The 23,954-nt window shown below is 35.4% G+C and overlaps 1 protein-coding gene across 3 annotated transcripts in view; it reads right to left on the bottom strand.

The window, feature by feature from the left end:
- Positions 1 to 384: 384 nt before the first annotated feature.
- SESN3 (sestrin 3) overlaps positions 385 to 23,954 on the bottom strand; it is a 65,751-nt gene continuing 42,181 nt past the window's right edge. The window contains exons 2-10 of one of the 3 annotated variants that reach the window (XM_065881939.1): positions 19,413 to 19,478; positions 16,620 to 16,817; positions 14,980 to 15,162; positions 12,714 to 12,950; positions 11,808 to 11,982; positions 6,054 to 6,172; positions 5,040 to 5,230; positions 2,526 to 2,670; positions 385 to 471 (exon numbers count right to left, since the gene is read on the bottom strand). In XM_065881939.1, coding sequence (XP_065738011.1) covers positions 385 to 471; positions 2,526 to 2,670; positions 5,040 to 5,230; positions 6,054 to 6,172; positions 11,808 to 11,982; positions 12,714 to 12,950; positions 14,980 to 15,162; positions 16,620 to 16,817; positions 19,413 to 19,478 — 1,401 coding nt within the window. Of the gene's footprint in view, positions 472 to 2,525; positions 2,671 to 5,039; positions 5,231 to 6,053; positions 6,173 to 11,807; positions 11,983 to 12,713; positions 12,951 to 14,979; positions 15,163 to 16,619; positions 16,818 to 19,412; positions 19,479 to 23,954 lie in introns of those variants that run through there. The other 2 variants (XM_065881941.1, XM_065881940.1) reach the window with 2 other exon arrangements.

Here is a 23,954-nt window from a genome sequence, read left to right as displayed (position 1 = left end):
CTTGAGCAGATTGTAAGCGCTTTTCCATATTTAAAAAAAAAAAAAAAAAGGAAAGAACAAAAATACACGTACACACAAACCCCAAAGCACTGAAGTTAAGCATTAACAAACCAGGTTCATGATTTATGATCAGTATCCAAAAACCCAACTATAAACAATGCCAAGTAGTGCTCCTCAGTATTATTTTTGCAATTGTTAGTCATGTTAAGCATCAAGAAAAAAGAAAATACATCATTGCACATTACAGCCGCCCCCAAAAAAACGGCTAAAACTTTGACACTAGAGAATTGAGTAATGTTTGATGCTACATCACAAACAGCTTCTGATGTATATCCTATGTGAAAAGGTCTTTACACATATTTGACATTTTCCCTGGATGATGCTTCAGGTCAAATGCCGAGTTATGGCACGAAGAGCATAGAGAAGCTCAGCTTGCATCCGTGCTTCCATTAGAAGTAAATTTACGTGAACCTAGAAATGAAAGTGTTACCAATTTAGTGACCATCATAAACAACTGAAAAAAACTTTAATTTTTTTTTCATATATCAGACATTCACAAATGTTTTTCATGGGTATTACAGACACATATACAAACACACACGCCTGGGCATATTTATGCATGTACATGATATAATACTCATAAGAAAACTGCGTTTATTAAAAAAAAGCGAGCAGTAAAAATGACCCCTAAAGTCTTAAAAAGTCCAATAATTTTGTTAGGATCGATGTTATGTAAAGCCAGTCAATCTTTTGGGTTATAAAATAAAACTAATTTTTACAAATCACAATTTTCCTACAAATTATACTTTCTTCCACTTGTAAAATTTTATATGGCTAAAACTCAGCCCCACATTTCTTATAGCCTATGCTTATTCCTTGGAAAGCTTTTAAAAACATTTCTTACTATTTACAGGCATACGTTTTATCATGCTTTGCTTTATGGCACTTTACAGGTACTGTGTTTTTTACAAACTGAAGGTTTATGGCAACCCTGCGTCAAGCAAGTCTATCGGCATCATTTTTCCAACAGCGTTTGCTCACTTTGTGTCTCTGTGCCACATTTGGGAGCCCTCACAACATTTCAAACCCTCCACCGGCAAAAAGGTTATGACTCACTGAAGGTTCAAATGATGGTTAGCACTTTTTAGTGATAAAGTATTTTTTTAATTAAGGTATGTACACTGTTTTTTAAGACATAATGCTATTATACATTTAATAGACTACAATATTGTGTAAACATAACTTTTATATGCACTGGGAAATCAAAAATTCATGTGACTCCCTTTATTGTGATATTCACTTTAGTGCAGTGGTCTGGAACCAAACCCACATCTTTGAGGTATGCCTGTACTTGGGAGATATTAAAGTGAAAATGTGAAGTTTAAAGCAGTTTGGAATTAGTGTCTGGTACTCAGATATGCACAGCTTGCCTAGAGTCTTTCAGATACAGCTGTGAACAAGCACCTAACTTTTTTTGGGGGGGATACAGCTCACCCGATAGGTTAAATTATATACCCACATATTTTCAAAATGTTTACAAAGAAATATGTTGTGATATATTTAGATTATTTTGATATCTTTCTATAGGTTAGATGTATTGCTGGATCTCTTCTCTTGATGAGTAAGGAGAATTTCTAGATACCACCTAGTAAAGGGAGAAAATCTAATGCAAACATATAAGCAGAGCATAGCGATCCATCTCGGAGAGATGCTGGAGGCAAATGGGTATTTATACGATGTGTGATCGGCTCTAAGACTTCAAGAAAGTCTGCTAGGGATTGAGGTCATAACATTCTTTATCAAAGTCATACGGTTACTGAGTGAATATTAGGACCCTAAAAAGGTTTTCTTACTCTCAAGCTTAGAAACTGTGATATAAATGGAAGATTCGTGGCCTTTAAGGTCAAAGACCTAGGATTTATAGCCATACTTATACTGTACTAGTATATTGGTAAAGATCCTTAACATTTATTAGGTCTTAACTAAGGATTCCTATATATTTCAATCCAAAGAAATATCCTCATATAATAACATATTTGGCTCAAAGATCCAAATCCATTATATTGTCAAAATACCAAATTACCAAATTGGAGTGAGAAACCCTTGTTCTAAGAGGTTAACTGTAATGGCTAGAGTGAAAGAATCTCTAAATGGATATGCCTTCTGGGCATACAATAATATACAATTATAGCTCACACAACATCTCTGAAGGTTTGATTTTTACTAGTAGGATGGTGGACAGTTTCCCAAATGTCCTTTTAAAATATCAATATTCAGATCCAGTCTTTCAAAGGCCAATGCTAAACTTTTACTTTATACAGCACACTGGGCAAAACACAGAACCAAAATTTAGTTAATAAACCCTAATTTAAAATCACTGAAAGAAAAACAGATGGCCAGATAATGCCACTTCCATTTCTTTGATGGAGCTAACTTATTAATATTTTCATGTATAATTTTTTCATAATCATTACTTCTTATATTGAATATTTGTCTGCGATAAAAGGTTTAGTCATGAAACACACCTTTTCTGAGTGTTTGAACTGACGCCAGTAACTATCATACATGCGCTTGGTAGTCCTCTCAGGATAGCAGGTCACTGTCTTAATGTAAACCTTCAGGCTTCGTTCAAGTAATTGATTAACTTCTCCATAATCATAGTCATCATACCTATAAGCAATATGACAACAAGCTTTAGAATGACAGAATCAAAATTTCTGATTTCTAAAATTATACCAAGACACAATAATTATCTAGTAATTAAATACCAAAAGCTCATTCGTTAATTCACCTAACAAATAGTTACCGAGTGTCTGTTATGTGCCATGTTACTCCCCTAGGCACTGGTGATACACAAATGAACAAAATAGACAAAAATCACTGGACCCGTGGAATTTAAATTCTACTGGAGAAAAAAGAAAGAAATGAAAGAGAAAACCATACAATGTATCAGATAGTGATAACTGCTATGGAGATAAAATGCAACTGGAGGCTGGGAGGGGAATTGTGATTTTAGATAGAGCGGGCAGGAAGGCTTCTCTGAGATGCTGACATTTGAGCCCTAAGGCAGGAGTCTAGGGCTTCCCATTTCAAGGAAGAGAGGATAATCAGTTGCGTCCAATGCTACTGACTAGTCAAAGAAGATGCTACTGAGAACTGACCATGGCAAGGAGCTATGCAGAGGTCACGGACAACCTCAGTAAGAGCAGCTCTGTTGACATAACTGTAGTAAAAGCCCGATACTGCAGTCGGTTCACAAGAAAATGGGAGATGAGAAAATGGTGACAGTAGACATACAAAGCTTTTTCAAAGAGATTTGCTGTGCATGGGAGCAGAAACATGAGGCGATAGCCAGAGGGAATAGAAGGATGAAGAAAGGATTTTTGTTTTTTGAGACCATGAGACAAATAATAGCATGCTTATATACTGATGGGAAAGATCTGATTACGAGAGTAAAGTTGATTATGCAGGAGGGAGAAGGGAGAATTGCTAGAACAGGGATCTTCTGAAGATGAGAGGAGATGGGATTCTATGCCCAAGAGCATAGGAGTATAGACAGTTCATCCATAATATGAGAGAAGAAAGAGCAAACAGGCACAGAGGCAGATACAAGGGTAAATGTAGTAGTGGGAGCTTGTGGGATTTCTCTTCTATATTTTCTGTTACTTTCTAACCCAAACATAACGCTTAGTTTAAAAAAAAAAAAAAAGCCTCTAGGATTTTATATAAACTTTATTTAGTAGCATCCAACAGAGAAAAATAATCGCCATAATATTTGTTATTTATTGTCTTGAACATAATAAATATTTATTGCAACTGAATTAAAATCTATTAGTGTTTATTTTTCTTAATTAGGTTGGTATAATATCTGTTTTAAAGTGTGATGATTCTTTCTAGAATGGTAAATGGGCAAATAACAGATTTATTATTTACCATTGTAATAGTGTCCTTTAGGTGGACTATTTCATTATTAGTTGATTTTTCAGGAAATTTGGGATCTTTTAAAAAGTTATAGAAACCACGTTGCTTAACAAATTGAATTTTAATTCCATTCCATAAAGGCTTTCTGATACTATATCAGAAAGGATATAGTATAGAGTCGACTGAATGTATCCATTCAGTTGACTGAATGAGGATTTTCTTCAGTCAACTGAATGTATTATTCAGTTGACTGAAGGGGATTTTCTCTTTCTGCAAATCCCTCTCCATAAAAGTCTTCAAAACCCAGCTCAAAAAGGATGTTCTCCAAAAGAGCTTTCCTGATTAGACCATTCAGTCTCGTTCACTCATTGACTCCCTGTCCTCTCAATTCTAATTTTCTAAATTTAGAGACCACTAATTTATATTGACTTACAGTTTCGTTTCAGTGTTCTTTTGTTTTTGCGGTATGTGGGCCTCTCACTGCTGTGGCCTCTCCCGTCGCGGAGCACAGGCTCCGGACGCACAGCCTCAGCGGCCATGGCTCATGGGCCCAGCCGCCCCGCGGCATGTGGGATCCTCACGGACCGGGGCACGAACCCGTGTCCCCTGCATGGGCAGGCGGACTCTCAACCACTGTGCCACCAGGGAAGCCCCGTTTCAGTGTTCTTATGTGAGCTTATGTGGGCTTTATGAGGGAGGACTCTACCCTAGTTTTATTTATACCTTAATTACCATTCCTCCAAAAACCAACCAACCAACCAACCAACCAGCACTTCTTACTGCCATCTAAAGGGACATAATATACACATTTTTAAATGCCCAGTTCGTCCAGTAAGGTTTCTCAAATGGAGTGATTCTCTCCTATCCCCAATGATTACTGATATTCTTTTCCCTTCTTAGTAGATTCTAACTACTATAGTTATATATGCATGTTAAGATTTGTAACAGTTAAACAGAGAAAAATGCTTTTCTATAAGACAGAATTAATTTTTAAAAATCAGAAGTCCACATGTAATATTTTCTCCCCAGAAGCATGTATTTCTCAATGGGATGGAAGTAAGACGCATGCCAGAATTTTCACTTAGAAACATATAAAACTGTCTCCATGATGACCATACCTGATTCCGAACATACAGTGAACGTAGTTAAATAAAGCTCTGCGCAGCATGGTTGTGTCAACATCCTCATGGGTGGCCATAGTGTTATAGGTGAGATTGTAGACCATGCGGAACTTCTCATCAAGAAGATGTCCAATGTCAGAATAAAGTCTGTTCACCAGGGAGAACCCATGATTTTCCCAGGTATAGTCCTAAAAAAATAAAATGTATCTCCAGTTACAAAATGGTCACTCTCCATTTAAAGTCTATGTTTTTAAGTATAACTACTGAAGCAAGTAAGTGGAGATATTTCGAAGTCCGTAATTCTTTCACTAATTCCAAGTTTGCAGCTTTACCAAGAATGCTTCACATCAGTTTGTAGATGGGAGTGCTGTGCTGTTTCCTCAGTGGGTCCAGGGTTTGGCACACTGGTGATGAACTCTGGTTACCTCCTGTCGTCAAGTACTATGCAAACTATGCCGTCATTTGGAAGGACCCCAGAAGACCTTGGAATATTCCTATGTGACTAAACCTACTCAGTGACACGGATGGTTAGCAGATCATATGAAGCAAGCATGGAGGAGTCTCTCTTTATTCACACTCATTCTCTTTTTATGAACCACATCACTACTATGGCTCTTTTCTAGGGCTGGGGAGGGGGTGGCCCTTAAGCCCGCAACTACTGATGTATATGATTTTATTACAAAATGCCTTTTTATTATAAATGTGAACATATCACTCAATTTCCTCCCTGCCCTCTCCAAAAAAGGACATTAAACAACTATCATGTAATAATGCAAGTAACTGAATAAAGCAGTTTCCTTTTGCCTTCTAAGGGGGTTAATGTTGAAATAATAATCCATCAACTGGGACATCAAATTAGACAAGGCCAAAAAGTAGGTTAAATATATTTACAGATTCTATCGAAATGCTCTATTAATTTATTTAGAAGTCAATTTATTTACATTTCAACATTTCACAATTAAAATGACAGTATCTCTTCTCCAGTTCCTCTGAATTAAAGGCATCTCATACCTGAGCTCGGAATGTTGGCAAATGCTCCTCTCCTCGTCTGGCAAAGTCTTCATACCCAAAACCAGGGTCTTCGATATATCGGGAGACATCAGATGTTATAATCATGTCATCCTCAAAATCTAAGGACAATAATGAACAACCTAGTGTTAAGGAAACCATACGGAGTTAGAACAAATGAATCAGCTTCATTTTCCTCCACTTTTTCGCTTAGCTTTTCCATGGCTTTCCAAAGTGACAATATTGACTACATGGCTTAAATTCACATAAAATACCTTTACCTGACGTTTTGAATACAATTTCATTACCAAATATTGGGAATCGTAACATTCAGCTGTAGTTACCCAGGCAAAAAATTGACTAAATATCTAAATAGTAGTAGTCAAGGATCAATACATGTGTTTTACTTATTTAGAAAAGGAAGATAGCACAGGCCTTTGAATATAAAGCTTAAAAAAATTTTTGATCTCTCCAGGGGATGAAGTAGGATGTGGGGAAAGAGAAGGGATGAAGGTGAAAGACCACTTAAAATTGAGTTTAATGTTAAGATGAATTTTATTAAAATTAGATGGTGTTTCATCTGGATGTATTCACAGTGAAAATTAGTTCAATAGAGTTCATTTTTAGCTTACAAAGAGGCATCCAGGGAGAACTTGTAAGGGTTCACAATAGGGAGGAAAGTAGACTTTTGGGTACCACTATTATTCCCTTAGTTGATTTGGGTGCTAGTTAAACAGGAAGGATCAGTTTGTGTGTAAAGTTCTTTAAGTTTTACACCTAAGATACATGTGCTTTTCTGTGTACATGAAAACAACAAGGTATACAACATATGAAGTAAACAATGTGCTTCTGAGGCTGTGATTAGAATATTATCAAGATGGCATTCAGAAAGACAGAAGACTATAATAATATTTTAAGACAGTTGACTTCTCATACTTGATAATATTAAAAATTTACCACTGAAAAATTGTAAATGCCCAATGCATGTTCATTTGATTTAAAGATAATTCTTTTTTAACTTATTTTTTTCCCCTAGGTTAGTCTCTCTTTATAATTACTCTTTTTCTGATTTCAACCACTAAAAGGGAGTGAACAACCTTTATTTACTACCTTCTACTCTAGAAAATGAACACATATTTTTCAAAATAAAACACTAGTTTCTTCCACATAAAGAGGAGTATTTTCCTAATAAGTGTTTTAATTAATATTAAATAAATTTAACATTTAATAAATAAATAAATATTAAATAAGTAGTTAATGAAACAATTTTGTGACATAATAAAAATTATAATCCTCAAGTGGACAGTCTTGAGAAGCTTAAAATACAAGTGGAATTATAGTAATTCATCTGAAACACCTAACAGACTAGTAGTACCTGAATTATCTTTAATCTTTGCTACTCATGAAAATCCTAGCAATTATTCTTTTCTCATGAGTTTTGACCCTTCCTTAGTTCCCTTGGCATGGACTAATTAGGGTGCTTAACATAGGCAGGAAAGCTCAAGTGCCCAGGCTACCCAACCTAGGAAGCAGCTTATTAAAATCTTACGTAAGTTATTACACATAAAGAGAAGAAACTAGCATTTGTTGAGTACTTACAATATACCAGATACTATGCTATGTAGTTAATATCTATTTTTTCATTGTTTCATTAATATGAAAAGAAATATATACTTAAGAAATAATATGAAAATAAATGAATACTTAAGAAATATATACTTAAGAAATAAAACTAACTGTAAGTTACTAATACCATCATCAGTACCGAGTGTCAGTAACGAATACAGTGTGGGTTAGTTTAAGATGATGTGGGAAACTTGTACACATTAAACTACTTAAACTGATCTGAAGCTTTTAGGTGACTTGCAGTTCTCCGAAGAGAAAGCTCAGGCTTCTTCCCACCCAGCCCCACAACCACTGTCCTATTTCCTTGTGTTCCAGCCTCTGTTCAGATAAATAGAAACACTTAAAAAATGGTGTTTTCAATGCATTATCTCCTAACATGTATGGACGAGGTTATGCTTTCCTGAATTCAGTTCATCACATAATAAATATAAGTGAAGCCAAAAATGTAAAATGTAGTAGCAATCACTGAGGCTGCTATGAAAACTAGGAGTCTTGCAGGTTAAACCAAGACCAGTGAGTAAGTCTCTGATAAATAAGTTCTATAAACTAATTTTATTTATCAGTTCTATAAAATAAGCTTATTTTATAGAACTGATAAATAAGTTCTATATAATAGTTCCTCTCTTGAAGTGATCTTCACCCTACACTGTACAGCCAGGTGGTCTAATTTGGTGGACATCGATGCTGGAGTTGACCATTACACAGCTGGCTCCTTTGACTTTGCTCTTAGCTTTTGTTTTGCTCATATATATTTCTGAATTGTCACAGGAACTTTAAACATTTTAAAATAAACAATAAAGAGTAAAACCAAATATGATAGAATTTATCCTACCAATAATATCCATATATTCATTTTCAAATTAGGAGTCAGTCAAGATCTGTGTTCTAGACAATTTTGTCCATAGAAGGAAATATACAAAGTTCTCTCACACTACAAATATTTTTTTCCTAAATTTACCTTAAGAAGTTAAATTTAAAAAAAAATGTGTCTGATCGACAAATATAAAACTCTAATCTTAATTCTATCTAAACAAATATTTCAAACTCTGGACTCAAAATATTATTTTACATATTACCTGCATTCTTCTGCTCCTAAGAGGTGGCTACTAATATACTACAGAAAATACTGTGTTACAGTAATGGAGCACCATTCTAACTTGGAAAAAAAAAAAAAACAATAAAAGGTAGTTAACTCTGTTATCAAACTACAGAATTCTCCCCTTGTAGAACAATTTAAACATTTATTTTCTCCAAGAGGTTTGAAAAACTATTCTTAGAATCTCTGCATGGAATTTAAAATGCTTTTATCACACTGATCAAACCAAGAAACTTGTTATAGGGAAAAATAAATTTCTATTTCCATTTTAAAACATAGTAAGTCTATAAAAATAACTCAATTAGCCACATACTGAGTCATTTTTCTGTTATCTTTGTGTGACTAGCAAATTTAGTACTGGGAATGGTGAAGAGTTAATAATGAAACAATTTATTTCCTTGAATAATTTATAAATGATGCAGCCTTTTCTGTTAAAACCAGAACATAATTTTTGGCTAGGGTCTAAGACTTGCTAGTCAAAATTCACTATAGAAGCTAGAAGTCCTTGCTCAAGGGTCCAAGAAGGTAAAATATGTTTTCAATACTAAAAAAAGAAACCTAAAAGAAATAAAACATTTATATGTCCTTTAAGCTCTAATGGTCTCCGAGAAGCTTTAAAAAATTAATGTCTATGCCATGTTTCACCGCTATTCAGCTCCAAGTATTTTCTAACCATTGTAACTTTTTCTTTCACTCTGTGCTATTTAGAAGTATACTGCTTAATTTTTAAACACTTGAGAAGTTTCCAGTTATTTTTGTTACTGATTTCTAGCTGACTTCCATTACAGTCAAAAGTTATGCTCCATGAAATTTTAATCTCAAAAGTTGTTGATATTTGTTTTATTAACAGTATATGGTTGACATTGGGAAATTTTCTATGTGCACTTGAAAAAATGCTATATGTTGCAGATTGGGATATAGTGTTTTATATATATCCATTAGCTAAAGTGTGCTAAATAAGTTTAAATACTCTCTGGATTTTTGTCTACTTACTATTTCAGCTATAAAGAGGGGTATATTAAAATTTTTCATACATACACACAAAAATTAATGTCTAAAAGTGAATAGATATTACTAACCTTAATACAATTACATTTTAAAATACTGGTTTACCTAGAAGGCTCATCACTTTCCTTTGTCCCATTTGTTTTCCCTGGATGATTTTTATAAACAACGCTTTTGATTTTAACTCCCAAATATATGCTGATAACTTCCAAAACTTTATCTTGAGCTTAAAACCCTCTCCTGCTCAACACTTGCTGCTCCGAGTGTGGTTTGCTGACCAGCAGCATGGGCATCACTTAGAGACGTGATAGAAATGAGGCTTCTCAGGTCCTGGCACAGATGGACCAAATAGAAATCTGCATTTCAACAAGATTCCTCAGTGACTCAAGTGCACATTAAAGGTTGAGAAGCACTGTACGAGATGTCTCCAGACTGGAAGCTTTAGAGACATCGCAACTCAACATGTCCAAAATAGGGCAGGTTACTTGCTCTTTAAGGTTAGAAAGGTCATCATGATAAGGCCTCTACCTACCTAATCAGCTTCCTCCTCACATTACCTAGCTCGTGAGTTCCGTCCTAATGCAGAACCACTTGCTTCTGCACCCAGCATCCTGTTTCCTTACCACCGTGCCTTGGCTCAGGCAGGTATGTTGTTCACCACCAACTCCCCATCCCCCAGCCACTGTCAGACTCCCTTGCACTCAAGTCTCTAAGATTTAGCTTTGAGCCAAGCAGCTGGAGGAAGTCTTCCTCTAGGACCCCTTCTGTCCACACTCCTCCCCCACCACGACTGGGTCCATATACCCTTCACATTCTGCCATGTATTGTAATTATTTCTTTCTCTCCCACTAGCAATGAGAGCCCCCACCCCCCACCCCCAGAGGGCAGGAATCATGCCTTATTTAGCCTGGAAAGCTTAGTACCTACCACCCTGCTGAGATTACATAGGGTACAATAAATGTTTGTAGTATGAATAGTAAATCAATAACCAAAACAATAAGCTTCTTTATATTTGGCATTTCCTGCTCATTAGAAGCTCTGAGAAATTATTACTAAATATACTTAGTTTGGTAGATAAAATCTTTCATAAAAAAAATCATTGGGGAAATGATAAAAGGGGTTCTTGTTCTTCCTGGTAAAACTTCTGAGAGCTATTGGTCAATGCTATATTTGACAAACAAGTCATGGCCAAATCAATTACCCTCAGGATTTATGAGACTGACTAGCTTTATGACTAGTCATTTTGAAACCCTCTTTTAAACCAAGGGAACTCTAAAAATAAATGTTATGTAGATTGATGACTTTGAAGGGTTTAAGCTTTCAAAGTCTATTGAGTCTATGCTATTTTAATAACATTTACTATGTGGTGTTCAATATCTTTTTTAGTCATAATTGGAAAGTTTCCCTCCTATTTCAAAGTCTCTCAGAGTATTAGGAAAAAAGTGTGTTCTTAAGACTAGAGCAAAGAAGCCTAGCTTTTAATACAGAATGAATTCCTCCAAATTTAATCTAAGAAAATGACCTAAATAATATATTTTTATAAAATTCCAAAGGTTTCTCCAAAGAAATGCAAATGCAGTATAATTTTAGAACTAATCTGGAAAAAAGTGGCAGCGTGAGAACAATCCTCCCACATAACTCCCCACCCACAAAAAAGGCAGAGATATTTCCTACAAGTTACATCTGTCGAAACAGAATTTTACTTATCGTTAAAAAAAATTACAAAAGTAGGATGGATTAAATATTCCTATCTAACCTTATAAGCAACTGGTCTGCTCTGAAAAAAAATTGTATTCAGGATAGAATATGAACTACAAAACTGAAGTACCTCTCAACTGAATCTGAAATATATTCAAAGACACACCAACATAAGAGGGGAAGCAATGGCATCAGGGTCAGGTAGAGGAGAACTAAATTAAAGGAATGTGGTAGTAAAACCGTTTGGACATATCCATATGGAAAATACGGAAGGTGGTCTGTCAGGGTTCTAAGAACAACTAAAAGGCAAAGACAGTGAAATAAAAAAGCACCTGAATGAGGAAATGAATGAAAAGTATCTCCAGAGACCACAAAAAGACTTTCTTTCTTCTCCTTCTCAAAGCGAGTGGTCATTTCTTCCTGAGATGCCTCTTCATCTTCCCTTTCTTCTTGAAGCCTTTTCATTCTTTCCATTAAGGCCTCTAGCTCACTTAGAGAATCGACGATCTGGAGCCAGAGAAGATAATATTGGGTGTTATTAATATTGAGTTGTTCCAGTCAACGTCTCCATCTCCCAATGTCACCTTATACATAGTGGCACTAGCAGAGTTATTAAGTTCCTAAGTGGGTTTTCCAGTAACTCCAAAGAAAATCATATGACAAAATCAAACATTTTCAGAAGTGTAGTGTTTCTGCTTCAGCTATAAATACAAAAAGTTTATATGAATGGATTTATTTAATCTAGAATTCTAGAATTTGGTATATATTAAATTACATTAACACTTATTTTGAAAATTGAGGCAGGCTTACGACTTGTAATATGATTTGTAATCTATTTGCTTTAAAAGCTTCCTTAAGACAATTCAGAACTTCAGGTACAGGTTAAATTTTTACAGTAATAAAAATTATATGAAATATTTCAAGTACATAATATCCTGTTTAATCAGATAAATTCTCTAGATTTTTTTTTTTTTTTTTTTGCGGTACTAGGGCCTCTCACTGTTGTGGCCTCTCCCGTCGAGGAGCACAGGCTCCGGACATGCAGGCTCAGTGGCCATGGCGCACGGGTCCAGCCGCTCCGTGGCACGTGGGATCCTCCCGGACCGCGATCCGAACCCGTGTGCCCTGCATTGGCAGGCGGACTCCCAACCACTGCACCACCAGGGAAGCCCTCTAGATATTTTTAACGTAGCAAGTTAAAAGGCAAAGTAGTAAAGAAAACAGTTAAGAAAACTAACCCCAAAGTTGCTGCCTGTTAGAGATGCATTCTCTATATTGTTGTCATTAGCGAGATCACACACACAGAAATTGTTGACTGATATTAGCCTGAATCCATTGGAGATTTCTGGATCTCTTTCTGGATTGATGCCACTACCAAAAACAAAGCTTGCCAAAGCATGATAATGTGCCAACAGGACCACAGCATGTACCAGTTCGGGCAGAGACCAATTATTTTCTCCGGTTTTGACAAGTTTCTGAAATGAAAAAGCAAATCAGAGTAAAAGTGAAAATCATACAATGCTACAAAGCAATTTTAGAAAGTATGGAAAAATCTATAAAATTTCACATGTCCATTTATAATACTTAAAATTCCCTTTAAAAATGTTTCATATATTAAAGATACAGCTTTGCTCAAACAATGTTACATTAAACCTATCAAACCTAACAGCAGACGTATGTCGTGGCTTCTCTGAAATTCCTTACATATACAATGGAACTTCTGCTTCCAAAGCACTTTTACATATTATGCTATTTTAATAAGGTATTTTAGAGAATCCAAGAACACTGAAGCTACTTTAAGCAGGGAAGGGACTTTAAAGATTCTCTAGCAAAATCATTTATTTTAAGGTTTTAAGGTAGAGACTCTACCTTAAAAATCACATAAAAATGTATTCAGTAAGTTAACTTTTAGTTATCTTTTAGATATCTTCTCTGACGGAGGAAGAACCTATAGCAGATGAGAGAAACTGTAGAATACTAGCTCACATTTGAAAGGACATAAAGAATATCAAAGCACTTTTTTATACGTTATTTTACTGAATCCTCCAGATGAATGATGGAATCATAAGTGAAGCCATTAAAAGCAGTAATCCCTCCAATACCAATTCCAGCTGTTAATCCGTCAGGGATCCTCTCCCATCCATCTCTGTCTATCTGTCTGTCTGTCTCTTTCTCAGTGCGTGTGGATGTGTGGGGATATGTCCTGCTGTGCCTTCACCCCCCCACCCCACCACAAATGTAAAACCTTCATTTGTTTCACTTCACAGCTAAAACCCAAAACCAAAAAACTGCTTTTGCCTTACTCTCCATTATTTAACTACATACAAATTTAATATATTACCAAAAGCTCAGGGGAAAAAAAGGGAAGATCAATCATATTCTACCACTCTAATGTAACTTTTACATATCTTCTTTTATTTTTATAAGTAGTATTATATAATCTGAGTATACATACATTTTTCTCTGCTTTTCAAACTTTTTGAAAAGTGCAATGTTCATGGGGCTCCACTGTCTTCTATCAATTATTAAGCATGGGCTATATTGTAGCCCAGGACTATATCTCCATTCCCTTACACGTTCAAATTGCTATAACTTTGTTCATAGTTTTATAAACAATCCCCACTAGATAATGAAAGTCTGAGAGTATGCATATTGACAAAAGCTAAGTTTGGTTTAATTGGGTAAATAACTAACAAGATGAGGAAAAAACAAAACAAAACCAAACCAAGGACATTTCTATGCATTAGAAGCAGGGATTTTAAATACCTAAGGCTTCTACTGATAATGATTTCGATGATGACTCCTACTTATTGAATAGTGACCAAGTGCCAGGCACAGTGCTAAGCATATTATACAACAACCTCACCCTGCAGGCCTTTCACAGACACTCCTTTCGAAGGGCAAGTGCTCCACCAATCACAGTTCTCTCTCTTATCTAAGTTCTAGTTTCTAGAAGCATGTAAGCATACACACACCAGTTAGCAAATCATTTTTATTTGCAAAACCACTTTTTCAAAATCTTAAAATTATGAAATGTTAGAACTAGAAAAGAGTTTAGAACTCATTTAATCTAGGTCCCTCATTTTATAGAAGGGTGAACTACCAAGGCCCACAGAAGTAAACTTACTAAAGGTCACAAACTTGTGGGTAAAAAAGTTAGGAGACTAGAACCCAGGTATCTTATCCTGCTAGTGCATGTTCTTTGTTCTATCTACTGCTTGAAAATAGGAATCAACTTTTCTTATAGCTACTCGCTAAAGCACTAGTATAAGCTAATTACTGATTACTTGAAGAGAAATATTCATTTACATTTAAATTAAACCCACTGACTTTCTAAATTTATCTTTTCTACACATATTAATACACTATTTTTTTTTATTTTTCAAGTTCCTAATATGCAAGTGTTTAAAATTAAGTCTTAAGTAAAATACTTAACTAAAGAATTGACTCTTAGTGAAAATCGTTAGTAAACTATTTTTTTTCCCCGAAAGAAACACTCAGTACCTGAATGTGCTCTTTTGTGATCAGCCAGGGTCGGTGTGCTAACAGCTTGTTTATTTCATTAAGATTTTTCAGTCTTTGTGGTACATATTCCAAACCATTCAACCACTCAGCAATACCTCCTGTCTTTAAAAATTCATCCACATGCATGTTTATTAAGTAAGAACACTGATGTCTAGCTGCAGCCTGAAACACAAAGAAAAAAGTTAGTGGATAAAATAGTCATGGTATGGTCTTATTCTACTATTACTAAGCCAATCACTGAGATAGAGTTAATTTTTATAGCTAATAATTCTTTTCTTACAAAATCCTCTTCCTAAAACTTTCATCACAATGCTGTCATAGATTCTTGATTCAATACATAAAGCTGATACTTTATATAAGCTAATGTCACAAGAAGCCAGTTACTTCCCATTCAGAAGTGGTACGGGTCAACCTAGAACCCATTTTCTATTTACGTTAAGGAAATACATGTTCACTTCATTATGGTAAATGATATCAACTGTATTCTACCTAAAAAGCAATAAAATCTCATTAACTTGTTCTGTACTAATTCAGAATGTATGCTAGTTTGAGTATTTCTCGTACTACCTTTGAGATAACTGTGAATCAGCCTCATCTGTGCCCATCCTCCCATCGAGGTGAAACTGAAGCTCACTGACCCTTTCTTTCATACGTAAGCCAGCATCAGCCTTGATAAGTTGGTAAATCCATGCAAAACAGACTTTTCACCTCTCATTTCCTCAAGGCTGCTTCTCAGTTAAACAGTATTGTTTTATTCTATTTTCTACATCTTATTTCTCTCTTCATTGGTGACCATTCTAAGTTGGCTTTCGGCCTTACTGTCATCAAAACCTTAAGCTGAGTAAGCTTTGTCAAGTTCATCATTTAATAAAACACAGGATGCAGCCCTTTTTTATTGTTTAAAACTTCAGTGAGAGCATAAACAAATTAAACTGGATAAAAACTAACTCTTGGCTGGCTCTGCTCACTCTGCCAGCCCAGCCGTTCCACTAAGCTCTCCAAATATATAGCACTTGCGTCTTGTCTTCTTCTTTCCTCCAGCAATAGTCCAACTGTAGCACTGCTTCTACCCTTATTACTCCTGCTGCCTATCATCCCAATTTATAATTCTCCCCCCCCAAACATTAACTAGCTAACTAGTTTGTACCAACTACTAAACTTAGAAGTGTTAGAGTTCACTTAAGAATTCTTCTCTTATCCAGAGCCTCCTTTGGTGCTGGCTGATACTTTGCTCTTATTTGGCCAAATTAGTGATGTTCATCTTGTAAAGAATGACTAAAATGGCACAAACAACCTGTTTTATATTAATAATAAAACAAAGCTATCAGGAGCAAAAACAAAACTTGTGGGCTACTAGAGATATTACTTTGGGCCCTACAAGCATCTTTAATCATAAGAGATTAAACATGGAAAATGACTTTACTAATAATTAAATGAGAAACATTCAGTACATTAAGTGGCTTAAAGTATTCAAAATGTATCCAATGGACTTGGGATCCAAAAGTCCACAGGCTTTTTCAGTTCTTATTTCTACCTAATTATACTTGGCTGTGCACACACATATAATACTAGGAGGGAGAGGGACCAAGTGAGGATGATGTCACGTGAACACAGCGCACCATGATGGCGATGTAGTGCCGGTGTGGTAGAGGAAGGGGGCCGTCCATGCGCAGCATATAGAACTGGCTCCTCAGGAAGGACTCCAGGTACTGCGTGTGCAGACTCATGACCTGGGTGATGTTGTCCAGGCGACCGGATGTAGAGTATTCTTCCACAAGAAAGTTAGTACGTTCATCCACTGTGTTTGCTTGGACAACCTTCCAATCAAGAAACAAAACAATATCATGATTTTTGTAAACACACCCTTGGTTTACTTACATACATTATGCCACGATTGAAGCAAATGAATGTTCTTTTTATATTAACAGACACTGAAATTATGTAGTTGCTCATATTAGAAACAGAAATGAAAAAGAAAGCCCATGCATTTTTGGCTCTGGGACCACAATTTATTAAACAACAAATGTCAAATTATCAAACATTATACACACAGCTATGAAATTGGAGAAAAGAAGCTCCCATCTGCTTTGCCAGGCACATAAGGCAAAACTGGGGAGGCAAAAGCACTGGCATCTGATTACATATATTTACAATTTTATCTCAATAGCCTATGAAGATACTTAATCACTATATCTTAAGACAAGTATTTTCAGACTGATCCTTTGCTTTTTTCATTATTCAACATAAAAAAGCTTTCTGCAGTCTTTTTAGGGACAAAGAAAAATATGATAATTTATAGGAAAGTGTTAATTGAAAAATTAATAAGGACACTAGAATTCCTATTTTGAGCCTATCATGTTAATTACTAAAAACAAAGTAAATTATTACAATGAACATGCTGCATTGGAGAGAATCAAAAGAGCTTTCTCAAAAATAGATTATTTACATATAGCTTTATAAACAATGACAGCTCGGGTGTCATACCAAGAATTGGCTCCGAAGGTGTTAAGAGCTTATTAGCGCCTCTTAGAAGGACCATGCTCTGTGGGAATTAATACACATCAGATGTGTATTTCTCAGATTGGTTCATTATTTACTGGTATTTTAGAATTAGAGTTCTAGACCTAAGAAGAATGTGTCCCTTATTTTAGATAAGGAAACAGACTCAAGATTAAATTCAACTCATACAGCTATTTAATAGCACAGCCCGGTCTAAAATCTAATCTCCTAAAGTCCAGACTCATGGTCTTTCCAAAGATCCACACTGCTCTTAAGAAATTCTGTTTACTTTTCAGGGCTGGCTTCACAGTCTCTTCTGAAAATAAGTACAAATTATACAAAGACACTACTGACTGAGGAAAATTTAATCCCAAAGGAAATGTAATATTTGAAAAGTATAAATTGTGAGGAAATGTTAATTACAATGGTGTAAAAAAGAGGCAATTCCACTTTGGCTCATTATAAAACCAAATATATTTCCATTTGCCCATTTCCTCCCATTTTGTCAACTACAGGGAACCAAGATGATAGTTAAAAATATGATAGGATCAAGATAAACTACATATAATTAGGGACAGAATATTTGCTGTTTTTGTTTTGTTTTCCAGCAGCAGACTCTTCTGTTTAACTGATGCCTAAAATACATTAATAGATTCATATGATGCAACAGAGCCTGAAAACAGCAGCTGCTTCTGCAAACCAGATTGTCTTCAAATACATACTGTGTAAATGGCTGTGTTTCAGGAAGTCTTTATATATATATGAGGCAATCACTCCGCTAAGAGCAACCCTGTGCTCTATGAGGGAAATAGGACAAGCACAGCAGTTTCTCTAATGAATGTTAACCACCTAGATCAGCCACAGTCACTGAGCTCCTGAAACATTACTGTTAACTTTGGAGTTTCATGTAGATGGTAAGGTCACTAAAAAGGCAAACGAACATGATGGAATTGCTGACTGTGGCAATGGCCTGGCATGTATTATTATTCAAACTCTACTCATCCCTTCTTTTAAAGCGTTGCCTGAAACATAATAGGTACTCTATAAATATGTGTTGACTAATTTCTGAACAATAAAGAATAATGCTGGTGCTTTAAGATAAATGATATCTTTGCAGCCAATAGTAAATCAGTATATGTAACCATAGTTAATATGAATTAGTAACTCCTTGAAACAGAGAAAAACTCATTTAGTGGTCCTTAAACTTTTCTTAGCCCAAGTATAACTTAGAAGCATCTAGGAATCTACAGGTCCTAAACATTGCTGTGATCTTTCATAGAGGTATATACCCATTAAATAGGTACAGAAATCTTGTATTGATTATAATCTCCTTTGTGTCATTTTACATCCTTTCTTTCAACATTTACTGTCTTAACTTCCCACCCTCATCAAAGGTGCAGCTTGGAGTGGAGATTCTGTGACATTCTGTCCCACCAGAGACTTAGAACCAAATGAAAAGAGTAACTGCTCGTGATATAATATCATGTTTTCTTCAACAGGTTTAGTTGGGAAACTCACTTTTTCATTTCAAAATGTCTTTTCTTAACATTTATGTAACCTATAATCACCATGAAACACTAGCCATTTTAAAACCTTAAACCTTCAAAATGATATTGTTTTATCATTGTTAGCAGCTTTATTTAGAAAAGTTATATTTGAAATCAAATATGGTAAAATTTATATTATTCTAACTTTGCAGTACTACCTAACTCCAAAATAATAAGGCAGACTATCACATGCACAGTCTTTTAAGTGAAGTTGAAATGAAAATACCTCTGTGGTTTTCTGACATATAAATAAGAAATAAGAGCAAAACACAGGTTTACTTCCATGTTAAAAAAATGGAAGTATTCTTTGACATAATTAAGCTACTTTTTAAATCACACTTTATGTATATGAAGACATCAACTTACTTCCTTCTCTGGAATAAAGGCACTTGGTCCTCTTGTCAAGGGTTGAGATACTCTGATTCTTTTATCCTGTTTTTAAAAGAAAAGTTTTATGTATTAATGATGACTTTCTATGTAAAGTTAAATTGGTGCAGATTGACTGCTGAGGTACTAAAATAAATGGAATAAATAAATAGAATTATGTAAAATCAGAGTAAGTGTTAGGTCTTGGTTCCCCCCACCCACCCCGCAAAACACAAACAACAACAACAAAAACCCCATATGGCCACTGCATGAACAAGATAATGGGACAGACAAGCTCCTACCACAGTGCTGGGCACACAGTAGGCTCCCCAAATGTCAGTTCCCTCAGTAACACTCTACAGCACCATAGATTTTTTAGCCCATATTTGACGTGACTGAAAACCATCAACCTCCATAATAAAATCATATCTAATAGTATACTAGTACACCGTTAGACCTCAATTTGAAAGCTAAAGGAAAGGTTAAATTCTAAGAGGATTACATACAACTACCCAAAGCAATGATCTGACTTGTGTTCTTCTTTCTGAATAAAATAGGGATAAGCATATTTAATATAAAGTTTTGAAGCTTTAAGTAAGAAACATGTAAACCTTGGAGAAGCAGAGGTTAATTTAATCTAAGAAATGGAGACTATAGCAATGCTTATTGCTCCACTGCTATTCTACTTAGTATTAACAACTGCTGGATTGCCAGTGGTATGTCTGAGTGTTTATTTTTTTAAGTTTTTAAATTTTTTGTTAACTTGTTTTGGTGTCCCCATTCAATCAGGGACTAACTTCCTTCTTGGTACGCATGATGAAGAACTCTCAGGCTTTGAAATCCTTTTTAACCAGGAGAAGAGATAGGAGGAATGGCCACTTAATTTTCTATAATAAAAGTGATAGCCTAAGATTCTGAAATAGAAGCCCTCCAAAGTCATTACATAAAAATAGGGACTATGCCATGGTTTATAAATATTATAAAGACCGGGAAACTGAAGAACATGGGAACAGATGTCTACTGGAAAGGAGTGTTAATATTAAGCTTGCCACCAAGCCCTCCTCAGGAAACTGCTAGAATGAGGAAGCAGCTCTAGGTGGTTCCTATCTGAGGATGGCAATAACTATTTCACATGACCTTGTGTCCTGGCCACAGCCAACTAGACCAATCAACACAGAAGCTGATCTGCAGCCCACGAGTACCTTGATGAAAAAATTTCTACCCAGAGCTGAGGGTAACTGGCTGGACCAGTAAGATTCTAGAGTACTAGAGTTATAGGAAAGTAATGTAATTTGACAGGGAAGAGATACAAAATAGCTCTCAGAAACAGAGGCAAAGAGAAAACAATGAAGCAGCAGCAGAGTGGCATCAACAGATACCAGCCTCTATGGGAAAACCACTAGAGTTTCTACAGATTCGCAAGAGAAGAGCCTAATCATCTCTTCTTTCTCTCCCTTCCCCCTCCCTCTTTTTTCTCCACAAGGTAACCTGAATTTTTTTTTTGTTCCTTACAATCCAAGAGCCTACCACACACAAAACAGTTATTTAAATCCCTTACTTCATTAGGAAGCAGTCAGACATTCAACAATTCTTTGAGAACCTAATCAGATACTGTGATAGACTGAAGACATAGGGCGAGCAAAACAGATATGGTCCCTGCCCTTGGGAGCTTGGCACCCAGTCGTCAACAATTTCAGGGTTCTACTGAAATAAATATATTAAATAATAATCATCTCACACTGCTAATGTTTCAGAAAGAAGTAGGCATCTAGGCTATATTTGTGAAGTGATGACAAATAGATCTCTATCTACTGGTGAAGTTCATAAGAGGATTCCATGTCAAAAGGAATAATTTAGAATTTCTAATACTGGTATTTCTTGTCTGCATCAACTATCATCTAGATTTACCTGGAAAAATAATTTAAAAGAAAATAACAGGTTTCTTCCCTTTGCTAGCCTTAGTAAATTATAGAAAATAAAATTTCGAATACTCTCTATATAGTATAGCCTAATGTGCTAGTATGTGAAAAGCAATTTCCTTGACAACTGATCATTCCAAATAAACAAAGCAGCCAGAGGAGCTGATTGTGAGGACAAATCACAGGTTTGAGGGGAAAAATATCAATAGGGAGATAAGTGGAGGCTTTAATTTATATGCATAAAAATACATAAAATTCAGAGAAAATACAGGGAGAGAAAAATAAACTAAAAGTGTACAAAGGGACTTTGGAGAAAGAGAATGATTTATTACTAATATGATTTATTTATAAAAATCATTACTTGATATATTTATCAACTGAATTTACCTTTAAATGTCTGAAATAGTTATTTTGCCTACAAAAATATTTTCTGGAATAGCAGAGAATTAAATCTGAAATACAGTTTCATCACAAATGGAACTGCACTTAAAAGAAGATAACATCTATTAATTTTAACCAATTGATAAGAAGCAACTGACACGATTTCATTTGTGTCAACATTCATTTGTTCATTTATTCAGCAAATATTCACTGAGCATTCACAATGTGCTAGGCACAGTGGGGACACAAAAAAGGAGTAGATTGGCAAAAATGCATTAACTATATCATATGATATAGTCCATAGCAGATGCATATACAAAGTGATATGGGAAGACATCATTTTATTAATTATCATTTACTTAGTCATTTTCCATTAAAGTTATATACAGTTTTCACTATTATAAATAATGCTATGATGAATATCTTTGTATAAAGACACTTGGGGGCACATTTTGTGGTATTTAAGATGGTTTCTTTAGAAAGATTCCCAGATGTGGATTTACTAGGGTTTAGGTTATAAATCTTTAAAGTTCTTGTTGCATACTACCAATATGCTAATGGAAATGCTTTACCAATTCTATTTTCATCAGCTGAGAAAATGTGCACTTAACCCACTAACTTCAAAAGTGAAAAACAGCCTTCAAAAATGTGTTTGAAACTTTTAATTGTATACATATTTGAGGTAAAATTCCTTCAGCAGAGTTGTGATCAGATCTGTGTTTTTAATAATACAATTCTGGGAGTGATGTGGTCCCTGGGCCAGAGACAAAAAACAAAAACAAAAACAAAACAAACAAACAAAACAAAAAAAGTACAAAAAAACACCCTAAAACAAAACAAAACAAAACCCTAGTTGGGAAGCTAGTGCAATAGCCCAGGGGATAGATGACGTGGCCTCACCTAAGAGACCTATTTATACACTGAAGAGAAGGGAAAACTAACATTTTAAAGTTATACCAGCATGTACCCTTCTTCGGTTATATTTTTAAAATGGCGTCACTATTGAAAGGATCAGCCTACTTCCAGCTTCTGTAAAAGAAGCATATTTTCTGGTGAGGACTCTACTATTGTCTCAGTTGACCGTGTTGCATATTTATATGAAGGTGAAAAAAAATTTTTTTAACAATCAAGGCAGCTTGTAAATTCTACTTAAAACTCATTGTCCTGAAAGTTTATTCCCTACCTACTTTCTATTTCTGTATGTTTTTAAAATTGATAAAAGAAAACACAAAAGAAATAGGATAGCACCATATCCAAAAGATTCCCTTTACAACCATAAGCTGGAGTTCTGGTCCCCTGTAATACCTTTCCTCAGCTTTTATTTCAAATCTAAAATGCCCACGGACTGGGTTCCTACTTTATTCATGTCCTGATTCACTTTTCTAAAGTCTCCAGACCTGTGTTGCCTTATGTGGCAGCCATCAGCCACATGTGACTACATTTAAATTAATTAAAATTAAATAAAGTTCAAAATCCAGTTGCTTAATCATGCTGGTCACATTTCAAGTGCCCAGCAGCCACACGTGGCTCTGGCTCCTACTGTACAGGCCTGTGCAGGCATCTCCATCACAGAAGGTTCCACCATCACAGAAACGCTGCTTGAGACTACATCTGATTTTCTTTTAATCACATCTTCAGGCATTTTAATGCCTTTTTGAAATGTTAAATGACTGCTCTGCAGAGTTTTTGGTCTGATGGTCACACCTACTGAATCCCATAACCAAGCATCTTAATGTAATTGCAGAAATCCTCTCAACCGAATTGAGAGTGAATCCAGACAGAAACAATTCAGGAAAAGAAAAAAAAAAAAAAATCAGCCAGTTCTGAGAATCTTTGTCTCAATGTCTGCACATATTACAGCCTGCAAAAAGATATCAAGGACTTTTTTTCCCCTTTTAAAAAATTACGGTAAAAAAACACATAACATGAACTCTACCCTCCTCACAAGTTAAGTGCACAGCACAGTACTGAAAACAGATGTCCAGGACTTTGTCATCTGGCATAACTGAAACTTTACACCCACTGAACAACAGCTGCCCACACTCTTCAGATCCCAGCTGAGATGCTACCCCTGCAATCACTGGCCTTCTCACCTCCATGGACAATTCACATCTGCTTCTTGCTAGGCAACTCTCCCCTAGTTCAGCTTTCCTAACACTGAACCATCCAATACACTGACTTCTTTGAACACTTCTACACTCTTCCTAGACATTCCTTGCACTTCCTTCATTGACATTCATTC

The sequence above is a fragment of the Phocoena phocoena genome, chromosome 8 (assembly GCF_963924675.1).
Source record: "Phocoena phocoena chromosome 8, mPhoPho1.1, whole genome shotgun sequence".
Classification (NCBI taxonomy): domain Eukaryota; kingdom Metazoa; phylum Chordata; class Mammalia; order Artiodactyla; family Phocoenidae; genus Phocoena; species Phocoena phocoena.
The sequence above is the reverse complement of the archived record's forward strand: the minus strand, read 5'-3'. Positions and strand labels throughout refer to the sequence as shown.